At 38.4% G+C, this 15,181-nt stretch overlaps 1 protein-coding gene across 4 annotated transcripts in view; it reads right to left on the bottom strand.

Annotated features, from left to right (window-relative positions):
• The window catches only part of LOC106649857 (protein sidekick), a 41,573-nt gene that overhangs the window by 3,316 nt on the left and 23,076 nt on the right, over window positions 1-15,181 (bottom strand). For 2 of the 4 annotated variants that reach the window (XM_014367534.2, XM_014367535.2), the window contains exons 2-16: window positions 9,160-9,255; window positions 7,764-7,943; window positions 7,073-7,669; window positions 6,749-6,899; window positions 6,375-6,502; window positions 6,039-6,149; window positions 4,531-4,650; window positions 4,283-4,438; window positions 4,057-4,183; window positions 3,676-3,971; window positions 3,375-3,560; window positions 2,666-3,295; window positions 2,394-2,590; window positions 1,850-2,317; window positions 13-1,767 (exon numbers count right to left, since the gene is read on the bottom strand). In XM_014367534.2, coding sequence (XP_014223020.1) covers window positions 13-1,767; window positions 1,850-2,317; window positions 2,394-2,590; window positions 2,666-3,295; window positions 3,375-3,560; window positions 3,676-3,971; window positions 4,057-4,183; window positions 4,283-4,438; window positions 4,531-4,650; window positions 6,039-6,149; window positions 6,375-6,502; window positions 6,749-6,899; window positions 7,073-7,669; window positions 7,764-7,943; window positions 9,160-9,255 — 5,198 coding nt within the window. The remainder of the gene's footprint in view (window positions 1-12; window positions 1,768-1,849; window positions 2,318-2,393; window positions 2,591-2,665; window positions 3,296-3,374; window positions 3,561-3,675; window positions 3,972-4,056; window positions 4,184-4,282; window positions 4,439-4,530; window positions 4,651-6,038; window positions 6,150-6,374; window positions 6,503-6,748; window positions 6,900-7,072; window positions 7,670-7,763; window positions 7,944-9,159; window positions 9,256-15,181) is intronic. The other 2 variants (XM_014367536.2, XM_014367537.2) reach the window with 1 other exon arrangement.

The following is a 15,181-nucleotide window of genomic DNA, read 5'->3' as shown; positions in this document are numbered from 1 at the left end:
TTGAAATAATACCTCTGCAGTGCGGACGGTAATTGGGGGAGATCGAGGTCCATCGCCGGCTGGATTGAAAGCCAGAACTTGAATCCGATACTGAGTAAATTTATCCAAAAATACTAAACTATGTGACAAATAAGATGCAGGCACGACTTCAGTTTCTTCCTCTTGCTTCTTTTCCATCTGTTGTGGCGAGTCAGTAACTAAATAAAATATTTTATATCCAAGGAGTTGACCGTTTTGCATATTGACTTGAGGTGGTTTCCATTTAAGTACAACTTCAGTTGATGAAACAGATTTTGCTGTAACTTCTTGAGGTTCGCCTGTAGGGATAGCTTCGCCAACATAAACTGTTACCGGAAGACTTTGTGGGCCTTCACCCTCCGAGTTAAAGGGCACTACAAATACTTCGTAATTTTTATCTTCATCCAAATTAGTTAGAGTTATATTGGTAGCATTTATTCCCATAACTTCTTCTTTTGGAGGTTCTGGCAAAGGAAAATCTGCAACTGGTTGATAAAATACGCGGTAACCACCTGTTTGATAGTCTCCACTCCAATTTGCTTCATCTATAGAGTTCCAATGGACTTCGATACTTGATGTTGTAATTGGCACTACCTTTAGTCCCGTAACACCTCGCGATGGAGCGGCAGGTAAAGTTTTAACTTGTATGGATTCTGCGCTCCAATCAGAAGGACCAATATCATTAGTTGCTTGAATTCTAAACTGATACAGAGTGTACGGCTTTAAGCTATTAGCAGTGTAGGAAGTCAAGGATGGGTCGACACGTTCTGGTATCGTTTGAAATGGACCAGAATTTTCAGACTGCTGCACAGTGTAGTACCTGAGTGGAGCAAATCCATCGCGACCCGGTGTCCAACTAAAAGTAATTTGTCGGCTTTGGATTTGAGATTTACTCACATGTGGGACTGAGGGTGGTTGAGGACGTTCTCTATTATTTGTAGTCAATACTAAAGCGTAAGCTGTTTTGCCCCAACCCAGTCGACTTTGGGCAGACACTGAAAACATATAATACCGTTCTGGTTCCAAATTTATGGCAGTGAATGTTCTAGTTGTAGATGAAAATTCTTTGCTGAAAATATGATTTTGGGTTCCGTTCGGGTGGAACATAACTTTAAAGGCAAGTATTTCTCCATTTGGATCTTCTGGAGTATCCCATATTATTCTGGCAGTATTAAAACTAACGTCCGGTAATGACACGTTAGATGGAGGACCAGGTACATCCTCGAATGTTTGAACTCTTACTGGTGGCATACTGAGAGCACCTTCACCTAATCTGGTAAACGCAAGTACCTGAATATGATACTGTACATATTTACGCAACTCTGTTAAAGTTGTAGTAAAAGTAGAATTATTAGGTATATTCTTATGCTGGAATGGCGTTCGACTGCTGGCTCTGTAGTAGACTTTGTAACCTTCTATTTGTCCATTTTGATGATCGATAGGCACCTCACCCCATTTAACGACAATCGTGGTTGATGAAGTTGCATTCGCCTCAACATTGATAGGACCTTGCGATGGTACTGATTCTCTTGTTCTCTCAATAGCTTTAGGGCTATTTACTGAAGAACCTACATCATTATATGCGTACATGACTACTTCATATAAAGCGAATTCTTCCATATTCTCAAGAACGTATGAATTTGCCGTATGATCTTCAATGCTGATACTTTTTGAGCTGTTGGTACGAACGTGGGTGTAAGTTATATTGTAGCCGCGTGGGTTACCATACCATTCAACTTGCTGTAAAGGCTGTAACACAAAGGAATTAAGTACATTTTTAAGTAAATGTTTTTGATTGGTAAATTTATTTTAAGAGCATAAAAATACTCACAATCCATCTGACTCTCAATTCTGTAGCGCTCATAGCCCTAACTGTTACATTACTTGGTGGGTGTGAAGGTGGTGCCTGAATTGTCTGAAATTCTTTGGTAGGCTCTGACGGCTCAGAAGGACCTACCACATTATTAGCTATGAGGCGGAGCTTATACTGCATAAACGGAGTAAGGTTGTCAACTATAATTTTTCTGGCATCAGGATCGTCGTATATTTCAGATATTGTGTGCCAAGTGGTATTTCGAGTTGTTTGGGCTTGTACAGTCCATTTAGAGATGGAAGCGTTACCATTAAAGCCAGGAGTAAATTGTAACACGATCGAAAATGCATCAATATTTGAGAGAGCCAACTTAGTGGGTGGCTGAGGTAATACTGGCTCAACGCCCGACTGTATTGTGGCTATACTTGGTTCTCCGGCACCTTTAGATGTCCACGCTAGCACTTCGAATGTATAATGCGTCGTAGCCTAATATCAAAGCGAATCGAATATTATAAAATAATCAGTCTATTAAAAAAAAAAAAAGTTACTAAATGCTGCTTACCTGTAAATGTTCTATTTTTGTTGACAATGTATCAGCAGTTAAGTTTAGCACCTTCAGACTATCTGGTCTATCTTTGATCATGTATTTCAATTGATAAACAATGAGTATTCCATTAATTTCCTTTGGGGCTCGCCATTTGACTGTGAGGGCCCGATCACTGATGTTCAGGAACTGAAGATTTTCCACTTTGGATGGAACTGAACACACAATAATTTAGGGCTCATTAACTCTATTTTAACGATAACATTAATAATAACGATTGTAAAACTTACCATCCTCACTAGTCCGTACTGGAACTGGATCACTGCGCTCACCGTCGCCAGGATTCGTAAAACATAACACGGTAATATTGTAAAGTGTGTATTTTTTCAAATGGTTCATGACGGCACTGTGCTCGGCTTGCGGGTCGAATAAATTAGGAGCCACAGTAATGGTTTTATATTCGTCATTTTCGCTGAATCCTCCATGCCAAGCTTGCAATTTGTAACCTTGATTTATACCATTGATTTTTTGAGGATTTGGAGGTCTCCACCAAACCATTACAGCAGTTGAGTTGATGGCTTTGACGCGAACGTCTGTGGGTGGTGCTTCGGGTACACCCTCTTTGGTCTTGATGCGTAACTCATTCGTAAAGACACCAACACCTTTGTCATTATAGGCTGCTATCTGTACAATATAATCCTTCCACGTAATGAGATCTGTGATGAGGAAATTTTTCTGAGCCTCATTGGTGATGTTTTGAATCATCCAAGGTGCTTCATTGTAGCCATGCAATTTGTAACGTAGCACATAGCCAAGAATATGACCATTACGATGCTCTTCGCTCGGAGGTTGCCATTGCGTTATGATTTCCGATGATGAGCGTGCCGATCCAACAAAACCAACTGGTGGACCAGAAGGAGCTGCAATGAAATTTTTCAAATTAATATCATTAAGAAAATCACGATAAAAACTTCAGCTTTATTATTTCTATATACTTACGTTCCTGAGGAAGTACTACTATATTGCTTGGCTCAGAGCTCGGACCTTCTCCAACGCTATTCTCTGCACTCACTCGGAACTGGTAAACTGCAGCAGCTTTCAAGTTATCAAAGAGGACCCAACGTAAATTTGCAGAAATATTGGAATACTCGGTAATCCAGTTGAGCGATACGTCCGGAAGTGGTCCTAAGAAATAAAATTCCCACAAGTTGTTATTTAATAAAAGAAACATTACATGTAAAGATGTAGATATAGTATAGAAAAAGGGAAAATTAAATGTAAAAATAATAGCCTCAATTACCTAGTTCGGGAACTTCACGGCGTTGTATAATGTAAGATTTGATAGGACTGTTGCCATCAAAACCAGGTACCCAAGTGACATTAATGCTGCGAGGAGAAAGATGCTCTACCCTCGAAGCTACAACGCTGACCGGTGCGAATGGCAATTCTATGACACTCAGTCGTGCTGTACGAGTCTCATTGCCGCCGCTTGATACGATGGAACACGTATAATTGCCTACGTCTGAGGCCCTCACTGCTCCTATTTCTAGAGAGCCATCTCTGTGCATTTTTACTCTCTGACTTGGATTTATAACTCTGTAAGAAACAAAAACAAGATTTTCACCATTCATTGGAAATTTCACAACAAATAAGATAGCTGTGTATGTACGCGTTCACTCACTGATTATTGTGGAACCAAGCGATGTCGTAGTTGACGCTAGGGTCGCTTGATACTTCACACTTAAGTTCGGCTGTATTTCCGAGAAGCACGGACTGATCAACAGGTGGTTGCACAATTTGAGTTCGTACTACAAGAAGCCGTAATTAGATCGTAACAATCACGTAATCGTGCAAATTTAATATTCATTTTAACTTCTAAAAACATTAATCAATAATGGAAAACCTACCAATAACAGATATGTGAGCCGATGCATTAGTGGATCCAGCTTCGTTAGCGCGCACGCAGGTATATTTGCCGGCATCTGAACGCTTCGTATTACCAATTACGAGGTCGCCACTTTCTAATACTTGCACTCGGCCAGCTATTTCTAGTGGCATTTTATCTGCGATCATAAAAAATGTTTCAATGAAATGAATATTTTTCTATCGAATTTCAGTTTATGACTGATCGTTAAGAATTAAAACAAACACTCACCATTATAAAACCATGTAACGTTTGGTGCTGGTGCAGCTATTGCTCGACATGGCAAAATTGCATCCTTTCCGTCTAATACAGTGACGTTTTTAGGTATTACTTCCATTATGGGTACAGAAGCTGGAAAATTATTAATCACGATTTAGTTATACCGTACATTTTATACAAGCAAACCATGCATAATACACAAAAACAAAAATTTCAAACTAATATGTTCAACCTGCACATACTCCACTAACTAGGACTATAAGCAATCGCATGATTATTAACGAACAAAATTTATATCCAAAGTGAAAACTCTTCATCTCGTTCAAAATGTTGGTGACAATTTATAAGCAAAAAATAAAAATATCTGCGTGACTTTTCCGTAAGGTAGGCATGTATAATACATAATGCAAAATTAAAACAAGTGATCTTTACGAAGCGTCTCTTTACGATAACGCTCTGCAAAAGAGTGCGTCACTTGCTTATGTGCTGTAGAAAGTGTGAGCAATGCGTATGATAATGTATGATTGTATTGTTACTCGAGACAATAATGATAAAATAAAATGTAAAACATTCATAACGAAGTGTCGCGATCTTCTGAAATTAGTAGACAAGTATATTATATGAAAACAAATAACCACATGAATCAATCTTCGACGCCAATTGATACAACCGAAAAATACAATTCTTACAAACTGTAAAACAATATTTTCTGCGTCTATAAAAATTCACATATCTACACTAGGTAACGACGAAAAAGGATTTACATGAGAAGCGTCAGCAGCGATTTGATAATCACTGCTTCGTTATATTCAATTATAATAATAAATCTAACAAAAAACAGTCACTCCAGTAAAACAAATGTCGTAAAGTACGTACTTTCTATCGAACTAATATTGTTTTATTCGATATAAGTAGTGCGTTCACTAAGTATTATATGACTAGCATAATTATCTAAAGTCATTGCTAAGTGTATAATAGGTGTATTTTTCACTGTCGTCTACAAAGCTGCAAAACTATACAAAAAGTGATAAATTTTTTTTAGAAAACTCCAAACTCAAAAACACAAATGAAAAACTAAGTAAATTCAAGAGCCAATAAAAAAATGCGAGTACGACAGACTCTGATTCAGATAAAATTTTAGATTGTTCTTTCGATGATGAATTTTCAAAGAAGCCGAAGAAGTAAGTAATAATTTCATTTTTATCGTTAAAAATCAATTCTATTATAACTGCTAAATCAAGATATTTGAAAATCGTAATACTTATCAGAAAATTTAATAGCTTCATTGAAAATAGTGAGAGGCAAAAATCTATAAAAAGAACTCGTTTTATTTTACTACGAAAATGACTTATTTCGGCTACTTGAAAATACAGAAACATATCAATCATATTTCATCTAAATCTTTAGCATTTCGAAAATTAATTACTGTCTAATAAAAGAATAGTGAAAACCAAAATGTTATCCATGAAATTGTGGATATGAATGTAAAACACAACTCGAGAAATATTGTGATTTCTTACGTTCTTGGTACTTTGAGAACGCAAAATGTTGATCGTACTGTCGTACGGCGACGATACCATAACCAGCGGCTCTGCGTCTAAATCTCTCTTTCACTGCTGTATCGATTCTTTCTGTGATGGCATAACACGTCAAATAGAATAATATTTATAGAATATTAAAAAAAAATCATGAACATAGTAACGAATAAATTTATGGTATCGATATTGCCGATTTATGATGTTCATTAAAAATTTAACCAATTGCTTGGAGAAATTGTAACTAGTCGTCGGTTAAGTCAGGTACTTTTCAAAAGCGCTTGGTATTATTTAGACGCAATGATATGAGCTTATACTCACTTTTGGCCTTAAGCCATGTGTAACTGGATGCCTCTCCTGCGTCGTTGAGCGCCAAACATTGGAACATGCCCGAATCTTCCATTTTCAGCTTTTTGATGACCAACGAGCCGTCTTCTTGCATCGAGTACCTGTACAAACACGTACATTAAGTCAGTTAACGTCGATATAAAATGTGGCACATTTAGTCACAATTCTGTGTGAGTGTATTTAAACGTTTAAAAAATGACTAAAAAAAAACATAATATTGTCAAATAAAAAATTAGTTCAGAACTCCCAAGCAAATATATAATGTATATTGAAAAATGAAACGCAAGGATCAACCCTTATGAGATGAATACATTTTTAGTCAAATTACGGTATAAAAATTTTTTTACCTGGATCCAGGCAACCTTTGGATGGGCTCGGCATTACGAAACCATTGAATTGTCGGTGGTGGCACGCCCTCGGCATCGCAATGCAACGAAACCGTCTTGCCGTACTCGCTGAGCGTGACGCGCTTCAGTTCCGTTCGGAAAGTTGGTTTCTCTGTTATGCGCAAAACAAAAACAAAGTTCATGAGTGCAGTTACGTTCTCGTACACGCTAGTTCTCGAGGGTATCGAACAAACTTGACACGTACAGCGAGTACTGTTTCGTGCAATAGTGCATCGACATGGTTGCAGCGATACTATTGCGAGTTAAAAAATGCGAGGGACTCACCTAGGACTTCCACGTTGGCGCTGGCACTGATGGTCGGATAGCCACCGGTTTTTAGATCGACGTGGCAAGCGTAAACGCCACTGTAAGTCAGATTGGCCGATATGAGGATGAGCGTCCTGTTCCAGGAATCTTTGAAATTGAAGGTGATCCTGGCATCTTCGATGGGAATATCGTCTTTCGTCCAGATGGTCTGCAGCTCGTGCAAGTTCCTGGCATTGGCGATGCAGTGCAAGTAGGCGCTACCCTGGTCCTTGATGATCTTCGTGTCCTCCGGCTTGACGACGATCGACGGAGCCACTTCACTGTTCGAGTCGCCCGTCACCTCGAGCCTGAAGAACGGGCCGTTGACCTCCTTGCCGAGCTGCGTGTTGTGGGCTCGCGCCCTGTAGTGGCCCTCGTCGTGAGCTACCGCGTTCAGAATGATGAGCTTCTGGTTGACGGTGGCGTACTTGATGATGTAGGGGATGGTGCCGTCCGTAGTCGTCCAGATGACGTCGGGCGCCGGATGGCTCTCGATCTTCGGCATTTCCAAGACGGCCGCGTCGCCCGATTGCACCTTCACGATGCGTTCCGACAGATCCTCGAATTCCCCCATGTCTGTAAGATTCAACGGGTTTATAATCATCGCAAACTGGTCCGAAGGAGCCAAGCACGTATTGTATTATTATACGCGTATACGAGGTAAACTTACAAACAACGGAGAAGGATATTCTTTCGCTGAAAATCGAGCCGACTTGGTTGGTTGCAACGCAATAGTATATGCCCGAGTCATCCCGTCGTGTGTTGTGCAGCCGGTAGAAATACTCGGACGTAAGTTCGCTCGTGAGGGGCTGTCCATCTTTGAACCACCTGTACTTTGGCTGAGGGTTTCCTGCGAATACAAAATAGCATCGTTCGGCGCTTAGTTTTATTTTTGGAAACAAGCTTTTCATTAATAATTGTGTGTTTAATTGTGTAGCAATATTTTTGCTCGAATATATGTGAATCGTTGTTTTATCGCGGACACGTTTTATGAATTATAAAGAACACTTCTGGACGAGTGAGAGGTCTTTATTTTTGGATTTGAATGTTTTTTACGATTTTTCTTTCTCTGAAATCGTTTTCTTTACACGTTTCTTAGGACTTACACGTGACTTCCGCTGTTAGGAATGAATAACGATGCTGTTCAATACGCGAAATGTTATTTGCTAAACGATATAAAACTTGGTAAATAAAATATATTTTTAGTACGTCTGGAGGGTGTGAAAATACAAAAGCGCTTTATTTTATGGAATACAGCTTATGGAAAATGTTATGATTGGAAAAATTCGCGCAGCAAAATTTTAACAGCAAAATCTATCGCATCTCGACTGTTGTTAGAGGTGTTTTGAACATTGATGAAACTTTCGAAGCATGCGAAAGTGCGGATTAGCTAAAAAGGGCTAAAACCTGGTACAGGTATAGGGACTATTCTCATTTACGTACAAGTACAAGTTGAGATCGCATTTTGATCGGTGTTATTTAAAGTTTAAACGCGCATGGCTGTATGGCTTACGTATATATAGGAGCTAGGGGTCAAGCCAAACGTAGCGTATGTCGCGCAGCGCGTCACGTTACAAAAGTGAACGGCAAAGCCGGCGAGAGACGGAGGGAGAGAGAAAGGGCCAAGTGCCGAGCGAGCGGAGGTAGAGCAGCTTACGGGCTTCGCCGTCTTTGCCGTTGCTTTGTTGCTTATATATTTCTTGTTTCTCCCTTCTCCCTCTCTCTCTCGTTCTCTCTCTTTCTTTCTGATGTACGCATATACTATATGCACAAGTTATATGTTCCATCGATTGGCCATGCTTGGCTTTGGTCTGTAACGCTTCTTCTTTTTCCCTCTCATTCTTCTTTCTTCGTATACTTTTGTTTTACATTTATGCTCGCGACCTGCTGACGAAGTGATTTTTTTCACCACGTGTATAAGTACAACAAAAGTAGGATTCAACTTTAATCAGCGCAGAGAAAGTTTTTGTTTCATATAAAAATCATAGTTTAGCGTAAGGGTTCTTGTGTAAGAATATGTAGAGTACTGTACTAAATGAATAAATGACGAATTGAAGTAATCTTACCTCCAGCTTGGCACTGAAAAATTTTAGTCCTGTTTTCGCTAAGAAGACCACCGCTGCTTGAGGGTTGCATACTAAATCGTGGCTCCTGCAGAGTTTCTGTAAAAATAAAAAAGATATGATTATAGTAAGAAGACATAAAGTAAAAAAATCTATATTGTAAGTAGAAATCGTATTTAACAACAGCTTTTGCATGATTTATGTATAATAAAAATACATTTGTAGGAACCGAAAATGTTCCAAATAAAAAGAGCTTATAGTTTAAATAATTTTTCAATCGAGAGGAATTCTAGGAATATATTAAGGAGATTCCATTTACATTTTAAATCAGTAGGCCTAATAGTACTAAATATAGGGAAAGATAAATTGAACTAAAATGATCATTTCACAAGCACAGAATCCTGAGCGCAGCACAAAAGCAGTTACCATATTGAGCGGAAACAGCTATGTGCATTAATAATAAAAGGTGTACATGAGATATAAAAAATCGAGCAGGCGCTTCAAAGACGCGACGTCCAACAAAGTTTCTTTCATATTGCCGGGTAATTTTTTCCGCCCAACGAGAAAAGGGCTCGCGATTCTCGCGCAGCGCTGCATTATGAGCGAATGGGACCCACGATCGACACGCTCGGTTGAGCAACGTTGTATATCCTACACCTCCTCGCCTCGTATGGGACGCGACGTACAAACATCAAGGTGCTACTACTTGTATGCGGCTTTTTCCCTATTTAACCCGTTCGAGTACACTCACGGACGCATATACACGCACACAGACACACATACGGGACGTACATGAATAAAGAGCGGCGAGGAGAGGTGCAGCGTAATCGTGTGAACGCTTCTTCCCTATCTCGCTCCCTTGGGCCTTATAGAAAACGAGCGCGCGAAATATACAAACAAGTAGTTAACGCGGGCGAATCTTCACGAGTCTTTCTGTGAAGGCGCCTATACATGCATGTTTTATGTAATGTAAGTATGTATGTGTGTGCGTATGTGTGAGCGGAGAACAGGGGAAGCGACGATCTCTGGGCATCTGCGGCACCCGCGCACATAAGCACAATATCCTACGCAGAGGTTCCCCGAACAACCTTTCTATTGTATTATCCGTTTCAAAGTTATAACTGCAGCGAGCTCGAATAAATTGTAAGCATTTTAGGTATTCTCATTCGATCACGAATACGTTTAGACTGACCGGAAAGGCTTTACGCGAAACTTCTCGATTCTCGTAGTTCTTGGTCAGGTGTTTCAATCTTTATAGTCTCTGGTTATGCATGATTATTATATTCATCGTTCGGTATGCATACGCAGAAGTTGTTGTGGGTTAGAATTGCTCGAGTTTTCGAGCTTGTGCGACCTGGTCACGAAACGTGAACTAGTAATCTAGGACGAGCTAATCTTAATACGGCCTACATTTGAACCAAATGCACCTTTTTACTACAAATACGTGACGCACTCGATTTTTGCACGAGCTACCAAGTTCTAAATCAAGGTAGTTTCACGTATATATTCCTGATTATGCGAGACCATAATAACATCTATTAAAGTACACAACCAATGCATATGCTTAACGGACGTAGTACCAAGCTTACGATCTACATTTCAGGTTTTTCGCACGTAGTTATATGAATATCGACTAATGGCTATATTATATACCTAGTGCCATGAGGCGTGTTCTCTGTTGCTCCGTTACACTTATTGTGTAGATGCACAATGAGCTAAATCTTGTGCCGACGTCGCGATTAATAATCAGCAAGACAATTAAAATGATTTGGCATGGGTAGACTCTTGGCAGGGAAGGAGTGCAACGACTTGGCACTACTTTGGCTTAGGAAACAATATAATGTGTGCATCGCGATTACAGCGGGTTGTAGAAATCACACCGAGCAGATAAGCGCGCATGATATTCCTCTTGTTTATGAGCATCTCATAAAAATTAGTGTCAGAAATGATGTCTTGCATTTGTTTGGATCCTTTCTTGTTAAGTCTGCGTGGGATTTGGTAACGGTAAATGTTACTCACGGCGCATGAGCTGTCTGCGTACATTTAATAAATTATGAAAAGATGATCAACCGACAATGCGCTTCGCTATCTTTTTCGTTCAGCTGCTTCATCGAGCTTTACAATGGCTCAAGTGCAAATGACAAATACATCCTTATTTTGTAAAAGAAATCTTTGTAGAATAAAAATCTTCGAGGGAAGAGAAGCAGTCTTGTTACTTACAGACACCCCATATGCCTACAGTAGATGCTACACAATTAACTCTGCTGTCAAACGCATTTGTGGCTTCGTAAATATAATTACTTTATTCCATCTCGAATGGAAAAGTCAATTCATCGCGTACTTCACAAATTATAATTTAAAATCAATATATTATAATCTAAAAATATATTTTATAATTTTAAATCCTGCAAATATTTTTATAGAGAAAGCAAGTAAGCTTTGTATGAAAAATTTCCATACGATAAGTGTGTGTGTGTGTAATAAGAACGACCTTGAAAAATACAGAAAACACATGGACGTATTATTTAAAAAGGTTTAAAAAGAGGTCTTCAAACATTGACATACGTATATTTTCTCTACGTTAACATTTAATTATTGTTCAAAATTACACAATAATTTTTTTCCAACTTAAAAATAGTGAACGAGTTAATATTAACTTCTTTCGTTCTTTTTTCATGTGGATTTGTACTGCAAAGTAGCTGCAACAAGTGAGTTCTTTGCATACTCATTGCATTAGTCGAACAATATTAATCATTATAGGCTACTTGCTACAAGCAATGGTGATCGTATGGAGTTTCGTAATATTCTTCAGTTCATAAAAAAAAAATATATATTTTAAACAGCGTTCATGAGAAAAAATATTTTTTTTCTGCAGTGACAATCGTCACGCAAGCGGAGAATATCTTCTTTGGAAGTGCGTTATTTCTTGTACGCGTGCGGAAAGACGGCGTGCGTGCGGAGTGCATTTATGCACTTAAAAATATGCCTCTCACCTCTGTCGTCTTGCTGTTCTTTATATGCTACGAGAAAAAAAAGAACGCTTGCAAGAAAGGTGGAGCAAATTGCCAAGTGCTGTAATCACTCGCAGATTTGCATATAAGAGCATTATATATATGCGCGAAGCCGAGCGAACACAATTTTCTCGTAGTGGCATATTAAACGCTTATCGAATCAAACTTCGTTGAAAAAAATAAAAATCTACGCGAGCAATCGAAATGACACGCAAATTTGACGAATTGCAGTAAATACTCGACGCTTGTATTAATTTACAACGGCTTTCTCATAAAATGAACTTGGTAATTCAGCAACATTCGCGTCAACTGAAACTGCATCGAGTCAGGGTAATGTAATACATTTTTATCTACCAGCAAAAAAATAATGCTTCACTTTTGTTATCAGCGCGAAGAGGAGCACACGAGATATCGCGATAGATAGCGCTACGTAGCGCGTCCTGTGCTCTCGCTCACGAGTATACACGAGCCTCGTGTTTTCTCTGCCGTATATTTACTGAAAAATGCTAACAAAAAAACAACAACAACAAAATGGCATTGCAAGACAAAACAAGAAAAGCAGTAATCGTGTTGCATATCCGGCGGATCGAGAATCGCAATGCGTGTGTATATAATGTATGTATTATCCACATACGTACATATTGTGCACTCCATTGAGTTAGCCATGAAGAGAAGCGAATATTATCGAGTTTCCGGTATGCGCTTTTCCATATAATGCAAGAAATACGCCATGGCGTCGACATTGCACGTGCATCCAAAGCATCTATATATAATGGACTACCGAGCGTGAAAACGAGAGCGAAAGGCGGAATGGCCGACACACTTCTTAGTTAATCAAGAGCGCGTTTCCTTGCCATACGCAAAACAGGACAGAATCCACCAAAACTTGAACTATAACGTATCACAAATATCAATTTTCATTCGTTGTACTCATCGGGTGATTTTGAGAAAGAGTTATCGGTTGTAAGTAGGTGGGACCATTCGTTACGAATAGCACTTGTAAATTAGTCCGAATAATGCTCGTGTTTCAATTTCTCTTTTTCTGGACGCCGTTGCACAACTGCGCGCGAGCTGGCTACTGCTGGCTATATGTCATTCACGTAATATCGCGGCGCAGCGTCCACACGCTATACCTTATGTATGTTCAACGGCATGTGCACGGCAATCTTTTTCCACATTTCGCCGCTTCCTCCAATTGTAGCCACTTATTCGTGGCAAATATAACTAGTGGCAACATTTGTTGCTAAAGCTGAGCGAAATATGGTTATATGTTTATTTATTCATATATTTCGTACTATAAAATCAGAAAGATTTAAATGCGATTCTGAAGACTTAGGAATAAAGAAGAACCACAATATTAATCAATGACATATCAAATTGTCTAATTTATAACAGTTTGAAATACTTTATTTAACAAAAATTTAATAATATTTTCGAATTATCCAAATACATATGGGTAAGGCTCAGAACTTTTTAAATAAACCTGCGCTCGTATGTCACCGATCTTGACGCGCTTTTGGTATGTTATAGTACATAGTAAAAAGGCCCCAAAAACAAAATTTGAGACCCCCTCCCCCCTCCTACCCCCCACTTCCGGTATAAACGTCCATTTTCGATCTCTATTTTTTCTGAGGACATCAAGTAATTAAAAAATCTGAAAAAATTCATAAAAATACTTTTCAACAATCCAAACAACCTTGAATTTTTTCAGATTTTTTGAGTGCTTCAGGCCTTCAGAAAAAATTATTGAAAATTTTGAAAATTCATATACGGCGCTACGATGCAATACAAAGCCCGATCTTTTTTTCCACTTATTTTTGACATCAAAATACATAACCTCAAATTTTTTCAGATTTTTTCAGACAGAGCGCTGGCGGTTTTTAGCCGAAAAACGCCCTTTTTTTACGAAAATAATTTTTTTAGGGCGATATGAAGCTTTAAAAAATCTGGAAAAATTTTTTTCTTGTTTTTCAGGTCAAAATACATAACCTTGAATTTTTTCAAATTTTTTAATTGAAGGCGATAGCATCTATGGCTAAAAAACGCTATTTTTATGAAAAACGGTTCCTGGAACCCAGAGGTTCCGGTAAAAAAATTTGAAAAAATTTTTTTCGAATTCCTTGTCAAATTTTAATAAATTTTGACCGTCGCAAAATTTCGATTGGAGCTTCCTAGCTCATTCTAGAGCATAACAAAGATTCGAGCGAAATTCTGAAGACGTTCATCACAATTACATTATTTTTCAAATTTCTTCAGAATTTCGCTCGAATCTTTGTTATGCTCTAGAATGAGCTAGGAAGCTCCAATCGAAATTTTGCGACGGTCAAAATTTATTAAAATTTGACAAGGAATTCGAAAAAAATTTTTTCAAATTTTTTTACCGGAACCTCTGGGTTCCAGGAACCGTTTTTCATAAAAATAGCGTTTTTTAGCCATAGATGCTATCGCCTTCAATTAAAAAATTTGAAAAAATTCAAGGTTATGTATTTTGACCTGAAAAACAAGAAAAAAATTTTTCCAGATTTTTTAAAGCTTCATATCGCCCTAAAAAAATTATTTTCGTAAAAAAAGGGCGTTTTTCGGCTAAAAACCGCCAGCGCTCTGTCTGAAAAAATCTGAAAAAATTTGAGGTTATGTATTTTGATGTCAAAAATAAGTGGAAAAAAAGATCGGGCTTTGTATTGCATCGTAGCGCCGTATATGAATTTTCAAAATTTTCAATAATTTTTTCTGAAGGCCTGAAGCACTCAAAAAATCTGAAAAAATTCAAGGTTGTTTGGATTGTTGAAAAGTATTTTTGTGAATTTTTTCAGATTTTTTAATTGCTTCAGGCCTTCAGAAAAAATATAGATAGAAAATGGACGTTTATACCGGAAGTGGGGGGTAGGAGGGGGGAGGGGGTCTAAAATTTTGTTTTTGGGACCTTTTTACTATGTACTATAACATACCAAAAGCGCGTCAAGATCGGTGACATACGAGCGCAGGTTTATTTAAAAAATTCTGAGCCTTACCCA

This window comes from Trichogramma pretiosum, unplaced genomic scaffold (genome assembly GCF_000599845.2).
Source record: "Trichogramma pretiosum strain Unisexual culture from Peru unplaced genomic scaffold, Tpre_2.0 scaffold12, whole genome shotgun sequence".
Classification (NCBI taxonomy): Eukaryota; Metazoa; Arthropoda; class Insecta; order Hymenoptera; family Trichogrammatidae; genus Trichogramma; species Trichogramma pretiosum.
Note: the sequence above shows the minus strand (reverse complement) of the source record. Positions and strands in the feature narration are given on the sequence as shown.